This window comes from Gopherus flavomarginatus, chromosome 2, assembly GCF_025201925.1.
Source record: "Gopherus flavomarginatus isolate rGopFla2 chromosome 2, rGopFla2.mat.asm, whole genome shotgun sequence".
NCBI lineage: Eukaryota > Metazoa > Chordata > Testudines > Testudinidae > Gopherus > Gopherus flavomarginatus.
The window spans coordinates 89,159,449-89,175,766 of NC_066618.1; the positions used below are offsets into that span (position 1 = coordinate 89,159,449).

The 16,318-nt window shown below is 40.3% G+C and overlaps 1 protein-coding gene across 12 annotated transcripts in view; it reads right to left on the reverse strand.

Moving 5' to 3' along the window:
• Positions 1-16,318, reverse strand: part of LRRFIP2 (LRR binding FLII interacting protein 2) — a 125,842-nt gene that overhangs the window by 11,767 nt on the left and 97,757 nt on the right. For 5 of the 12 annotated variants that reach the window (XM_050937977.1, XM_050937976.1, XM_050937975.1 and 2 more), the window contains 5 exons: positions 9,591-9,683; positions 5,321-5,422; positions 4,885-5,017; positions 3,224-3,273; positions 1,519-1,639 (listed from right to left, as the gene is read on the reverse strand). In XM_050937977.1, coding sequence (XP_050793934.1) covers positions 1,519-1,639; positions 3,224-3,273; positions 4,885-5,017; positions 5,321-5,422; positions 9,591-9,683 — 499 coding nt within the window. The remainder of the gene's footprint in view (positions 1-1,518; positions 1,640-3,223; positions 3,274-4,884; positions 5,018-5,320; positions 5,423-9,590; positions 9,684-16,318) is intronic. The other 7 variants (XM_050937981.1, XM_050937979.1, XM_050937984.1 and 4 more) reach the window with 2 other exon arrangements.

Genomic DNA, 16,318 nt, shown 5'->3' on the forward strand with positions numbered 1-16,318 from the left:
CCCATCACCTTTTCTTTTCCTGACCCTCTGAATTCTGGGGGGAAGAAGCAGCAAATACTATACATGGCTGAGATACGAAACTCGCCCAGAGGCGCACTGATGTTGATTGCTCACAGAAAAAGAGCTAGGGCAGGAAACACAAGTTTTGAACTTGGGACAATCTCAGCCTTCCTGGGCGGGGCAGAGGGGGATATTTTGCGGAATGCGGAAAAAGGGGGAACAACTATCTAACTCTGTTTTTAGTATTCTTCTTCTTTTTAGACTCTAGTATAGCAAACGAATTACAGTATATTTACAGAAATGACACAGTAGCAAAAGGAGCTGAGAGGACAGAAAACTCCCTCAGACTTCATAGCAACAAGAAGGAATGGGAGGTGTGTTGCACTGTTCCTTATACTTTTGGTTCAGAGCAGAACAAATGCTATGGATGGACACTGCTTACTAAAAAATTCCAGACTTAGGTGCATGGTGCACATGCATAGCCCAGGTGTGAAACAGAGGGACCACTGCTCAAAGAACACTACTATATCCAGGACTCTTTTGTGGTGGAAATATTCTTTATAGATTCTCTTCTCTTGGAGAATAAAGAAGCTAGAATAATGATCCTATCTTTCACATATGACAACATAACAGACCCATTATAAGAGACTGAAGACACCAAGCCAGCATTAATCACTTAATAACCACAAGATATAGACACTTTAAAATGTGCATTTCAGACAGACCATGGACAATCAAAATAATTGGTAACATCAACAAACCATCTCACCACCAACAGATTATCTCCTTGAAAAGCAGAATCACTATATTAAGACTGGTTTGAGGATAAGAATCCCAATGTAAATATAAATTCTGGAGGTTGAGCACAGAGATCTGAAAAAACATTTGACCAAAAAGCAGAATAAAGCTTTAATTTGCTTGACAAGACAAATATGAGAAAGAAAAGAAAATTTCCTACAGGTTTGCACATCATTTTTGGTGGTACAGCTCAGAAATTGCCAACTGACACAACCACAGCTCTGCTTAAGATAGCTTTGGCACATCTCAAATGACTGTCCTGTCGATGACTAGCAGCTCCATATAGGTGCTGACAGCAAGGGAGAAACAGTTTGCTTGCTCAGACTCAAGCTAGCCTGGTCAGTTTGTATGAAGTGAAAATGAATGTTGGGCAGGATTTTAATAAATTTTGTTTGCTGCAGATAGTGACAGAGGGTCTTTCAGACTGAGTTAGTGGATCAAGCTTCAACACGATAAGAAACCAGGGGAAAATACTAGCAAAATAATTCAGGTGAAATTCTATCTAATAATGAAATTTGGCAAATATTTATATCAGAGTTAGGCAAAGTTGTCAACTAAGAAAAATTAACTTGTCAGAAATTTTATTAAGCTCCAAAAGTAATCACAGACCTTGTATTAACTATTGTATATTGAGGAATGTACTGAGAAGTTTGCCAACAAAAATAATTTTAAAATCATGTGTGTGTGTATATATAAAAATATAAATAAATATACACTTACTCTGCATTTCAATTAACTGCAAATCAGAACCATTCTCTAATCCTATCATATCTGGATTTGTGCCATCATTTTTAGAGTTTTTCTGTCGTTCCTCTTCCAGTTGCAGCTTCAGTTTCCTAATCTGAAATTAAAATATTATATTGTGAAGAGTAATCTACTAGAAGTTACATTGTGACCACAAAACATTTTCCCCTTCATTATGATTCTCAGCATAAGATGCCAATTGAGCTCTGTGTATGGAATTTTTCATGCACATTTTACATTTCTAAAAGTTTACAAAAACTATGGCTCAGATCTCAGGATATTCAAAGGCATACCAGGGCAAAGCCAGCATTATGATGTACCTCTTCCCTCATTCCCAGAAGAGCTGGCTGCCCAACTGGTCACCTGTGCAGAGGTAGAGTAGTCTCAAAAGCAGCTTAACTTTGTGTTACATGCCAGCAGTTCCTATAGGTATTTCCGGAAGTCAGGGCTCATCAGTATGTAAGAAATGCCCAGCCATGACCCCTATAGTAGGGGGCTGATAAAGAAGGTAAGAGCTCTTATCTTTGCTCTACACTATTGGAAAACTCCTCCACAGCTGAGTGGAATGGTGTAGGGAGTTTGAATCTCACAAACAGGAGTTTACATGAGCCACCTCAAAACAGAATGATTTTTACAACTACCATGCTCTAAAAAGTGATTGTATTTTTATGGTCTAGCCAGTATTTGGCTTGAGCCCAAAACATCTAGTTATTTGATATTCATCTGAATATTAAAAATAAGGTATCTGGTACACTCTCAATGAAAACAAAGCCTGATAAGAATGGCTAGTTCTGTGTCCTGTGCAGCTATATTCCGTGCCTTCCCCTAGACCACAAATTCACAAACTGTGGTCTGTGGCTTATTAGTCTGAGGAACACCTGCTGGTGGTCCACTGGTCTCTTGCTAGTCACCAACTACCTCCTCTTTTCTAGCTGCTAAACTGCATTAAAAGCTAATATTCATAATATTTTTCGTTTTAACTAACTGTAGTTATCACAGGAATGTTGTGATGATAAACTGGAAGAATCACAACATGGGAGGACAGATTATCCATGAGAAACTCTATGGTATGGAAAAGTTTGAGTACTCTTGTCCTGGACAGATCTCTCAGAGCACATAACGACCCTGGCTTCTGCTCTCTCTCGAGTCAGCCATACTGGTACTGTTCAAAAATGACTCCCAAACTTTGTAAGATTTTAGTAACTTCTTCTTGCTTTTATAAAAAGAAATAAGAGAAAGAATGAATAAATAGCTACTTCATTTCATATAACCATCACTGATCAATGATGATCTGTAATGGTAAGAGGCAAATGAGTCAATCATACAGCACAATGTTAGTATAAAAAAGGAGAGGTAGGAAGCACCTTCACAAAGATCCATATATACTTCCAATTAGGACCACTCAGAACAATCATAAGGGAGACAGCTTGAAGAATCCTCCACCCCAGCTATTACATAAGACCAAGTTCATGCTGTTCAGGGCACCAATGGGAGGAGCTTAGTAGTTTTTGGCTGACCATCAACAAAGATGGAAGTTTTATTAAAGCTAATATTTTGGTTTAGTTTGTTTTACATACAGGTTTAGCAGCTTTTTATTTATTAATGTACTAACATTTTTTCAGCCACACTTTTTTAAACCTAACCTATCCCTTTACAGAATAAAAAAAAACCACATCTCTACCTGTGACAATAATTCCTCCTTTTCCCCAGCCAGTTTTCGTAGCCGAACATCTAAAAGAACCAAAGAAGATCTCAATTAAAAAACAGATGGATTTAAAACCAAAAATTTAATGTTTTTTAATTTTCATTAAGCTTAAAAATAAAAATATTTTTAAACTGAGCAAATGCTGTGAATTTAATGACACACTGAAAATGATGATTTAAGTTCTTATGGTTTATTGTACTTGCCTAAAGGGTAGCAAACGTCAATACTTCAAACATCACTATATTCACAGCAACATGCAGTTCAAATATATCCTTGTAACATATAAAAAGGTAATTATTTTCTTTACTTTTTAATATATAAAAAGTTTAGCAGCAATAAAGACATCTGAGATAGGCAATTCCTGGTAGTTAATGAATGGCTGAGGGACAACTGGGGATAATTTATACATTTAATAAAACAAAACCATCTCCCACTTCCTAAAAATACTCACTTTAGTAAAAATACTAAGACATGGCTAGTTACTGCTATAACCATTTTACCTGTATGTGTACTTCTTTCCCCAGCCCTTTATTTCTGTCTTATCTTTCAGATTGCAAGCACTTCAAGGAAGGGACTGTCTCCCCCTAGGTCTGTAGAGTACCTATCATATTGTGTTACTAGAATACAAACAGTAGCTTGGTTAATAGCCTAAACTGAAGCTAAAATAAATTAACTCATCCAGAAGATCATTAACCACTAGAACATACCCTCCCACTCGGTTAGTACTAAAATTAGAATAGGTCTGGCAAGTTCTCAGTTTCTTAGAGAATTATTTAAAAAATAATGTAAACAAAGCAACAGTGTGTCAGAAGTACCAAATAAGAGTATTAACAATTCTTTCTGTCCATTTCAACATGACTGGGCAATATCAGGACTATTTATTAAATAAATGGTTTAAAACAAAAAACATGTAGTCTTCCATTTAAAATGTATATACTATGTGTACCAACACATAAGGATGTTTCCTTGTGTACTAAGTAATGAAAAAACAATTTGTGCAGTTTAGCTAGGAAAACAAAATTAACTAGGAGCCTGGGAACAGAACCCTAACTTTGTCCACACACAGTAGTTGTTTGACTGTGCTAACTGGAACTAGAGCAAACTTTTCTATTTTAAGCAGTTGAGAGATACAATCAATTTGCATGAAGACAGCATAAAAATATTTCAAAGGAAATGACAGGACACAATATACACTCCTATTTCTTGTATGTATGACTTCTTTCACAACTGGGCTCTTTAAATAGTTCATGTTTTTAAAGAAACATTTATTTCATAACAAAGAAAATGTGTTAGAGCACTTTACTAATCCTGCATTTTTATCCAATTATTTCCTAGTTTTCTTAGCTCACTCTAAAGTTACCTCAAAAACAATAAAATGGAGACTGGACCATGAGAATTAACCAACTGCAGATGTCCTCATCGCATCTGCAATTTTTTTTTTTTTTAAAATATAGTCAACAAATATGCTGTTAGGTTAGTTAGACAAAGATAGGGGCATTCAGATTGGCAGTGGCACATATTTTATAAGTAATGGAAATATTGTGTATAGCTCTAAAGTCACAATTTTGGATGTGAATACTGGGGGAAACAAAAATCCAGTAAAATCTATAAAAGTCATATATTTAATATATTTTTACCTAGTGGTCCTTCTCCTGCAGATTCCAAGACTTGAGCAGCTTCCTGCGATACAACTGCTATTGTACCAACCACTGGTTCATGGTTTACGTTACCATTTGGAGTACCATCTGGGATTATAACTAACCCGTGTTTCTGAAAAAATAAAAGGAATTTCACTCATACAAAAGAAACCTTTTCTATCCAGTTAGATTTTCTGAAGGGTTTTCAACTTGACTGAAACAGTTACACCAAATGGAAATGTTCCATTTAACTTATGTGAGGATTGGGGGTTTGGGTCCATATTTGGACCAAGCAGTATTACTGATGTCATTACCAGAGTCAAACCTTTATTTGAATGTACTGGAGTAGTAACATACTGCTTTCTGTTTTGTGTTGACTATGGTTGATCCCCCATTTCTGTATTTGTATTATTGTATACTACTGCTACTGACATACCTGTCCTGTCTTCACTGTTTCCTTCAGGTCAGCCAACTCATCTCTGAGCTCATCTCGCTCATGCTTAACGGAATCAAAGTACTCTTTCTGTCTTTCTAGGGCCTGGGTACAGGCAGATATCAAGAAAAAGAATGGCACAGAGAGAGAGCACAATATGATAGGCCGTAGAGAGATTTTATACAAGTAAGGCAAGCTGAATAAAAGTAAAGAAAGGAGAAGTAGGATACAAAATAATATGTACAACTTCAATAGCTACCTTTTACAGTCATATGTTTGCCTCAGTGCTGCATGCTTGTCATAAAACAACCTACCTACAGTAGGCTTGGCAGACTCTATACAATCCAACCATTTGATTCATTACACTGTTTACCAAAATGAATACAGTCCTTCCAGATGTGTCCATTTTAAGGCAATCTCTGCATGGACTTTTCTGCATAGTATTTGTGTCTAGCTGAACTATTCTAGAAAACCCTCATCGTGGGACCAGCTTAGTGATAACCAAAGTGTTTGTCAAAATACCTTAAGTTTAATAAAAACCTGCCTCTGGCTTTAGGAGAAACATCTATTTCAGTCCAAATATACATTTATTTACTAAAAATTGTATACTACCACTAAACAGGCCACCATACTACTACTGAACAGTCAAGACTCCATAACTTTCTCACAGACCAAAATGCTTGGGGATTTAATTAGTAGAAACCGTAGAATACCACATCCATTACACTAACTACTCTGACTTCTACAGATGCATGAAGTAGAAATCTTACAATCAAGGTCTGTATATTTTAGTTCCTTTTATCCATTTTTACTTATCTGCTTCTCTTTTACTTGAATAAAAATTTTAGCCATTTGGTTATTAACAAACATTTTTAGAAACACAAAACTAACACCACTACATTAACACAACCGGGGTCACAACAGAAAACACAACAATCTCATAGAGCTACATTACCCAGAGTTAAGCCAGACATTCTCAGCAAATTAGGCAGCACTACAATATTCTATTTAAGTTAATTACTACATGCACTATAAATAATCCTGAATATGCGACAACTGCATTATAAATAATCCCAGATAAGAGACAATTGCACAAATGTAAACACACGTTTGCCAAGAAAACTCATCTAACAAAAGGTTTTGTCATGCATGAATCTTTAGGAATAGACTGATATAAAGGAAGAAATGAAGGTAAACAGCTTCACATTGTATGTTCTCCACTTCTCAAATTTACTACAATAGAACCTCAAAGTTATGAGCATCTCAGAAATAGAGGTTGTTCATAACTTTGAACAAAACATTATGGTTGTTCTTTCAAAAGTTTACAAATGAACACTGACTTAATACAGCTTTGAATCTTTACTATAAAATAAAGGGGAAGGCAGCATTTTTCTTCTGGATAATAGTTTACGTTTAGCACAGTTCTGTATTTATTTTATTTTTTGGGTGGGAGTCTTCGCTGCTGCCTCATCTGTGTATGTCTGGTTCCAAATGAGGTGTGTGATTGAGTGCTCAGTTTAACTCTGGTGTTTGTAACTCTGATGTTCTACTGTATGTTGTATTTTAATTATTTATAGTTTCTGGGGAAAGAACAATATTTTATAATGCACTATTCTGTTTATTTCTTTATTTCAACTGGAATAAATGAAACATGCAGTTGAACTGGGTTTCATAGATGGAAAATTTAATTTTAACCAATGCTCACTAAAGATATAGGAGTGGTCTAGCAGCTACCCTCTGATGGATATAGGATTTTTAAAAAAAAAAATCATTTTATTACTTATCTACTGTTTCCTCAGGCACACTAGATTTCTACAACTAAAATTATAAACGAAGTTAAGCCTTTATTTTTTAAACTCTGTAAATGCTTTAAATTAGGGCTTGAAAAGTTTACCTGATGCCTACTAGCCACAGTGCCACTGCATGTACTCAAAGCTACAATCCTTGCATTTTAAAGGACTAAACAATGTTTATGGTGTATTCTATTAAACTGTAAAATTATCAAATTTCCATTTAATATATATTTTTAAACATACCTTGTTACATATCTCAATTTAGTTATTCAAGTGCAAAAGAGTCCTTAAACATGGAGTTAGGGTTGTAGGCACTCCACACTTCCCAGGACTCCTTGTGGACTTTACAGAACATGAGAGTTTAATTCTCAAAACCCAAATCACTGACAAAAACAGGAAATTCAGAGTTAAGGTCTCCCTGCACACAGGGCATAAGAAGATTAGCATTGCAAGAAAAAACAAAAACCACAAATGTTGAAAATGAGCTCTGTTACATTTCTCACACAACACAGGAACACAACCATAACTCTGCCTACCCATTACCCCATGGGGTTGGCAATAAAAACTGGGAATATTCATTACCAATAGCTTTAGTAACAGAGGCAGGGTTGGTTGTATTCCACTTACCCCACCAACCATATAACACCAAATTTGCAAAACTACTTCCACAGCCCCTCTTACTATCAAAATATTTCTCAGGACAACTGAGCTCTGCAAGTGTATTGTAGAGCAATTTATTAATTAAAAGCAGGTCACTTTGGAGGAGGAAACTTTGCCTCAGAATTCCCTTGACCAAATATTCCCAAATTTGCCCCACAAAGTCTATCCCAGAGCCTGGTGTGGCATAGCTATTTTCAAGGCAATCTGCCTACACAGGTGCACTTTGGAGCACTTCGAATAATAAAAGCAATTCACGAGGGGGAGGGGGGAGGGAGACCCTGAATAAATGATTTGATAAATTCTACCTCAGCCCTCAAACTGACATATTGAGTTGCAATCCTACTTGAATGTGCCTGTGAATTTGAGAGCACTTTGAAAAATAGACTTGAAACTGACATGCTGTTTCTATTCTGCTTGTGAACCAGATTTCCGGTTTGCATCAGCCTTGCAAACAACTTCTTAGAACCAAAATAAAATTCTAATAACTTACAAAATATAGTGCACTGTACAGCTGCTCTTAAGGAGTCTTAAGATGGGATACAGTGAAACAGATCAGTCTTGACAAATCCACTACAGCTTATCACCGGGGAAGATAACAAAAAATGAAAGCAGAGACAAAGATGAAGTCATGGAAAATAAAGTGTTATAGGATCACAGGGGAGGCAAAGAGAGAGGAAGAAGGTTCATTCTCCTTTACAAGTGGTAGGGTGGGATTGGACTTAATTTTGAGACACAAAGGCTAAAAACTCTTGTTTTAAAAAAGTTATGCTTTAGATTCTGTAGACGTAAATGTCACTGGTCTCTACATCCACATAGGCAATTTTCATATTTGCCATGAACAGGTAGATTTTTCAAGCCCTGGCTACAGGTAAAACACAATTCTTAAAAGTTAAGGCATTGTATGCATGACAAACTGAAGTCTTCTATTTAATAAGTTTAATTAATACAGTTCTATTTTATACACCACCAATCACCATATTATTTAGGCGCTTCAAGCTACTCAATCTTCTTTCCTCTTTTGTTGTTTGTAATACACTTTACAGCATTTAATCTATAGTATATTTTGTTTAATATTTTATTCTTTCCAGTGCTTTCAAAGTGAAAACCCTGGAGTGCTTAAATGAATGACAGACACGTGGTATGTAATCATATTAAACATCTGCATGCTTCTAATGTATTGTGAGGCATACGTCCACAAAACCAATCCTGAGATGTGGGTATGACATATAGCTAGACTACTTGAAAAAATATGATTTTATAAGAGTGATTTTATTTAAAAAAAAACACTGCTTTTTCGAATAGATGGCTAACAAGTCTTGAAGTGTTATGAGCGCTTAGATTTCTTCTTTCTTAATATAAAACGCATAACAAGTTGCTTAATGCATATATAATGCTGTAAATTCAACATTCAGAATGAGTGTAGTAAGCCATATTTTCAAAACTGAACAGGTGGTTATGTGTTTTTCATTTTCTGCTTGAAGTATTAGGCACTGGCTCCTGCTAGATGTATGACAACTGACCAGATGGCTCCTACGATTTTATCTTAGTATGGCCACGCCTATGTTCTTAACCAATTTCTTAGAAAGATAAAATTTGTAATTTATCCCTTTCACCCACTGTATATGTAAATTCAGCAATACGAAGTGAAGCTCATTTCTCTGTTCCAGTGGGGAGCCTATGTTACAAATATCAGATTGCAACTGTGTTTAAATGGCTAAAATATACACGGCCTTCATTTCTTTGGACTGTCCAGAATCCTCTAACAATACCAGTCTATTTCTAAATCAATGATCCCTTTTCCCCCCATATTAGTTTCATACCCCAATTTTTTTATCTTTCCAAATAATTGTCTCCTGGAGGTCAAACACCTCTCTGGTTATGGAGTCTATTTTCTGCTGCATGCGTTGATTCTCCTGTAGTAAATGGGAGGAGGAAAAGAATAAAAGAGGAAAAAGACAGACTAGTAAAGGAAACAAAAAACAGATAAAGGAAACTAAATAGTAAAAAATCAACCAAAGAGTCTATAAGGATGAGAATTTAAAAACATAGATGGCATCTTAGGCTAATATGACACCTTCCTCTTTCAATCACACAAGGATATTGTAATTAACTTTATTTATACACTAATGTTATATGGAGCAGGCAATATATAAAATAACTTTTTGATAATGTATCAGCTGTATCTGTGCATTTCCATGATAGCAGTTTTCATATAATTTGGAAGTAATATCCTTTCTAGAGAAAAAAATATCTTCATGATAGCTCTTCAGCAGAGATTGTCAAGTATCACATGGTCGTGACTTTTTTTAAAAGTTCTTTTCTCTATGGACTGAAAAGTTATTCGGGTTATTAAAGATGAGACTGGAACCACAGGCCTAGGCATAAATTAATGTAACCCCTTTTTATGTTAATTCTTATAAATTATGACAAATGCAATACATTAAAAAAGTTCAATGCCACAAAATTAATGAAATTTAATTAAAATACAGCATTGATGCAAGATACTAGAAAACAGGTTAAAACACTGACTTTTACATTTCCTAGCCTCTGACTTACCCTTGCAGCCTCATTCACCATAACAGAAAAAGGTATAAACATAACAATTGTCCAATATCAAAATGTTTGCAATGTATTGGATGCTAGCTATAGAAAGTTGAGAGTAACATCTGTACCAGCGCAAAACAAGTATATTCTGGTTGTAATATGTTTGGGAAAATGTAATACATCCCAAGTCGGAGGTCAGGTATGCAGCAAACAGAATACAAACAGGATGATCAGGAAGAAAGAGCATGTTCCTTTGAAAAGGTGTATTATTTATGCATTCTGCTTTCAAAACATGGAAACTCTAGAACATAGTATCTCAGACTATGAATAAGTGTTCTGTATCTTTTTTAGAACAGTCACACTGCAAGATTTAGAGGTTATTTTTGGCCCAGGAAACGTATAAAGTTAACTGTAGTGTTAAAGGCAATATGTGAATTCGTGTAAAAATTTCAATTTCAGCTCATGAGGTATTTGTATTAGAGCAGTGTTTTTCAACCTTTTTTCATTTGTGGACCTCTAAAATATTTCAAATGGAGGTGTGGACCCCTTTGGAAATCTTAGACAGTCTGCAGACCCCCAGGGTTCTGTGGCCACATGTTGAAAACCATTATATCAGAAAATATGTAATAACAGTAAACATATTAGACATTAATGCTCAAGAAAACACAACCACTATTTCTAAAGCAATCTAAGAAATATTGCAAAAAGTACTTCTGTAACTCAGAGAACATTTTCTAACTTTTACACTTGTGTGTGTTGACAGAGTATTATGTTTATCACCTCATGTTATAAAATGGAAAACAACAGAAAGAAAGAAAAGGAAAAAAGAAAGAAAGAAAGAAAGAATTGTCTATTTAGACAAGATAAAGCATCCAGCAATGAAATGCCTGTCAAATAATTCTAGGTAATGTACAGTGGAGTCGCATCATAAGCGCATTTAACTTATGCGATTTTAACTATACATACTCGGCAAAACAAACAAAAAAAATAATTTAAATACTGTACCTGTAGTGCGGGTGATTCCGCCCACCATTCCACTCAATGAGCATTTGACTATATGCGATTTTCGCCTTACGGGCTGACTTCAGAACCTAACCACCACGTCCCCTGTACTACTGTGGTCAGAGGTGGCCTTAGCATTTTTGGTGGGCCTACTAAAATTTTTCTTATGCCCTCAAAATATAACCGATCCCAATCTGTTATAATCATGCTCCTATAATCATGTCCCTGGGCTAGCCTGAGAATTTTGGGGATGATTAGAGAGTAATTCTTTTATATCCCAACAAATCAACTCATTTTGTATCTGTGAGTGGAGGTGGTGTCTGTGTAAAATCACCCTTCTGCTGATCAAGGGAACCCCATCGGTTGTGTTGGGTTATGTGCATAATACCAACATTTAGAAAAGTATTGCAATGAACTGTCTAAACCTGCAAGTGTGGGTGCCCTTTGGCCCCCATTTTGTGAAGTGTCCATATACATCTGGTGAATATAAGCATTTATATGCTGTTGCACTTTACAAATGTTAATAACCCATATCCTGTGAGGCAGTTAAGTATTCTAGATAAAAAAGCTCAACCTGAAAGGTTTAGCGACCCAACTAAGGACACAGAGGGAGTAAGTGTCAGAACCAGGATTAGAATTTGCAGGAGATCTTTGATCTCAGTGCTTAGTCCACTACATGCTGTGAAAAGACAGTTACCTTTTTTTGTAACTGGTGTTCGAGACGTGTTGCTCATGTCCATTCCATTGTAGATGTGTGCGCTTGCCACATGCACTGGTGCCGGAAGTTTTTCCCTCAGTGGTATGCATAGGGGACCAACTCTGGGGCCTTCTGGAGTGGGGCACATCCACTATGGTATAAGGGGCACTGCCAACAGGGCAGGACTTTGGGGTGGGCAACCAGGGTGGCTGCCGAGGGTGGCCCGCCAAAGAGGGTGCTGTGCGCTGGCCCGGTACTCGACTTGTGTGCTGCGGCCAAGTGGCCGTGGCGCTGGTTCCTCTCCACCCAGCCCAGCCCTGCTCCTCTCAGCCAGTGGGCCCAGGGCTGCCTTCTCCCTTCCCACTACCCCTACCCCCTGCCCACTTGCTCCTCTTGGCCAGCTGGCCACCAGCTGAGGAGGGCTCCTGCCAGTGAAAGGGGCGGAAAGGAGCCCTCAGCCATCGCAGCTCCGTTCTGGCCCCACCTCCTCCCTATAGAGGCTCATATCACTTGGTGGAGGGGGAGCCTCGGCAGCAGGCCCACGGGTTTCTGGCTGCCATGCGCTGAGGACAGTTAGGCTCTCCCATGGCAGAGCCCCTGCCTCCTCCCTGAGCTCTTGGGCCTCTGCTGGGCCTAGGGCAGCATTGGAAGGAGGGTGGTGTGAAATGAAGAAAAAACGTTTGTGCCCGTGGAATACTGATATGTGAAAGTAGGCGTCCTTCAAATAGAGGATGGCAAACCAGTCTCCCGGATCCAGAGAAGGAAGATGGAGGCCAGGGAGACCCTGCGAAACCTTAACTTCTTGAGATACTTGTTGACACCTTGCAGATCCAAAATATGTCAGAGACCACCTTTGGCATGAGAAAATACCGGGATAAAACTCTTTCCTTTTCTGACATGTGGGGACTTCTGCTATGGTCCCGACTCACAGGAGAGCTTGTACCTCTTGGGTGAGAAGTCGCTCGTGAGAAGGGTCCATGAAAAGGGATGGGGAAGAGGGAATGGGAGGGAGGGGTTTTAAATAAACTGTAGGGTGTACCCCACTGCCACTATGCTGAGGACCCAGCAGTTCATTGTTATTGCAGCTCAAGCAGAGAGGGAGGAAGGAAGGCAGTTTGAAAACAAAGAGAGGGATGGTCTGTCTGTAGACTGGGATGTCGCCCTTGGGCGCAACCTGAAAATGCCGACTTCTTACCCTTGGGGTAGCGGAAAGAGCCTGGACTGGGAGGCAGAGCTGAATTGTTGACCCTGACCGTGCTTATTGGCCTTGCCCTTCTTGTGATAGGTTTCCGGTCTGGCTTGACTGCTAGATCTATGAGGTTGTTCGTGTTGAACCCCTTTCTAGCGGGGGCCAGCACGTAGAGGCCTAAGGAGTGTAGGGTAGCCCTAAAGTCCTTAAGCCCATGTAATTGTGTGTCTGTTTGTTCTATGAATAGGCCCAGCCACCAAAAGAGAGGTCTTGGAGCAAAAGCTAGGCCTTTGTCACCAGCCTAGAGGACATCAATCACAATGCCCGCCTCATTGCCATGGCCATGGATCTTGCAGCCAAATCCACCACATCAGAGTCAGCCTGGAGGGAAGCCTTTGCCACCATTTTCCCCTCATCCAGGATGGCAAGGAACTCTAGTCTGGACTTCAAGCAACGAGTCTTCAAATTTGGAGATTGACTGCCAAATATTAAAATCATACCTTCTAAGTAGGACCTGATGGTTTGCCCCTCAGAGTTGTAGGCTAGCAGATGAGTAAACCTTTCTTCCGAATAAGTCAATCCTCTTGCCATCCTTATTTTTGGAAGGTGGGCCTGGTTGCCCTTATCTATCTCTTTCATTGGCCGCCGAGACCACTAGGGGGGACGGGTGGGAGTACAAATATTCAAACCCCTTCACAGGGACATAATAATTCCTCTCTGCCTGCTTGGAGATGGATGGGAGGGAGGATAGGGTTTGCCACAATGTTTTTACAAGCTTTACCACCCTATCACGCCCGGGGAGTGCCACCCTGGACGGGGCCACTGCAGCCAAGATGTCAAACAGCCCATCAGTGGGTTGTGCCAACTCCTCTGCCTCTAACCCTAGGCTCGCTGCCTTTTTAGCAGCTCCTGGTGTGCCCTGTGGCACTATCTGTGGATCTGGTAAGGATGACGAGGAGGCGAGGGCAGGAGGAAAGGTGACCTCCACTGTGGCTAGGGGAAGCTCGTGGGCACCTTGCTCGGGCCCTGCATCCAAATCTGGGAGCAGGCGGGAAACGGTAGCCGACCTTCTCTCTGACGCCCCGATACAGATCGTTGCATGAGGGTCCCTGGAGAACCCTCGATGGATTCCAGAGTTGCCATAGGATAGGCCATTGGCCCTGGGGGAGCTGCCCAGGCTTGGCCGAGGACATCTGGCCCAAAGGACCAAGCGCCGAGGAGGAGGAGGAGGAGGAATGGTCTTGTCTCGAGGACAACTGCGGTGCCGACGTGGCCCTGAAGTCCTCTTCCTGCTTGCTTCCATGACGCTTGTGGCAGGGGGCCCGGTACTGAAGCTCTGAGTCCTGGAGCTGTCTGCTTGGGGCCCGGTGGTGGAGTTCAGTGGATCAGCAACGGGCATCTGGCAATCGACACCTAGAACTCTGGGATCAGTGCTGTGAGTTCAATGACCAAGAGCGGGGTGGCGAGGAGCGCTGCCTCAACCAAGGTGATTGGTGCTGCGTGTCTGGCGATCTATGCCTCAGCACCAGGAATCATCCACACCATGACTCCAATGGCGTCCTTTGCCCCGGGGAGTGATATCTCCTGTCTGGAGACCGGTGTCATTCTGGGAACCAGTGGTGCGTTGTGGCCCTGTATTGGCCATTGGGTGAGCGGCGCCATCCCATGGGGGACAGTTGCTGAGAGTCCTGTAAATAGGGCCAGGAACTTCAGTCGGTCTGGCCAGGTCAGAAGTGCCTCACTGGGAATCGTCACTTCGACATCAACTGCTGTGTTGCTAGGGAGCAATGCTGCACTGACGGGGAACATGGTACAGATCCCAGTGCTGGCTTCCCCCTGGAGCTGGCCACGTCTTGACAAGGCATCAGGGGCACCAGTAAAGGCCTCCAGTATGGACAAGACTTCCAGGTGCAGGGGACCTCTGCCACTACCTGGGGTGGGTGGTGGGTCCCTAGGAGGGCTGGTTGGTCTAGCTGGCAATGTCAGTGTCTGGCTAGGTTCCAGAGACTTATTGCCTTGCAAGGGTCTATACTCCTCCCCAGACTTTCCCTTTGCCGCACGGGAGGTAGGGGAATGCCTCTCCCTGGGTGCTTCTTTTGCTTTTAGCTGGTATAGGGGACCGGGACCGGCGCCAGGAGGGAGCCAACAGCACCCCATATACCACAGCATATGTGCACCACTCCAGAGGGTGCCAGACCAGTCCCCTACACATACCACTGACGGAAAAAAGTCCAGCACCTGTGTATGTGGCGAGCACATACATCTACAATGGAATAGACAAGAGCAAGCACTCGAAGAACTACCAGTTCTCCTAGCCAGAGGTCATATTGGCTGCATACATCAGTCTTAGCACCATAAGCTGCACCCCCATCAGTACCATATCCTCCCACTACTGATCAAGGGTCTTCTCAAAAGTCTTTAGGTCCTGTGAAACTCAGAAGACTGACCCAGGGAACTGGTAGGGTAGTGGAGGAACTTAGGGGAGAAGAGGAGAAATGAAGAACTTTCAAATGTTATAGCCTTGATTGGTGTATCTAATTAAAAGGGCTAGAAACTGACATTCCTTGGACCTACAATTCAATATGGGGTTTGCAGACAAGAAGTTGGCACTGATTTTGAGAGCCAGTACCATGCCAGCTGAAAACAATACATTCATGTACACCTGCACAAACATAAAAGCCACAATGCAAACCTAATTATAGGTCATTCACAAACACTGAAACTCCCGCCCCCCTCATTCTCTTTTTAAATAAACTGTAAAACAAACGTTTTTGGGAAAGCAAAGGAAGTTTAATTCATTTGAGGCTGGTGTCTGGGATTGGGACGACAGCCCAATATTTGGGTCAAGTATCAGAGGGGCAGCCGTGTTAGTCTGGATCTGTAAAAGCGGCAAAGAGTCCTGTGGCACCTTATAGACTAACAGACATATTGGAGCATGAACTTTCGTGGGTGAATACCCACTTCATCAGATGCATGTGGGTATGATAGCAGAGCAGGAGTTCAAGCTATGGAAAACTGCCAGTCTATGAACCCCTGTTTTGCGAATAGAGGCATTAGACTTGTGTTCACAAAAAGAAAATATTGGTCTGAGACCCAGTAATTAGATTTTTTTTTGA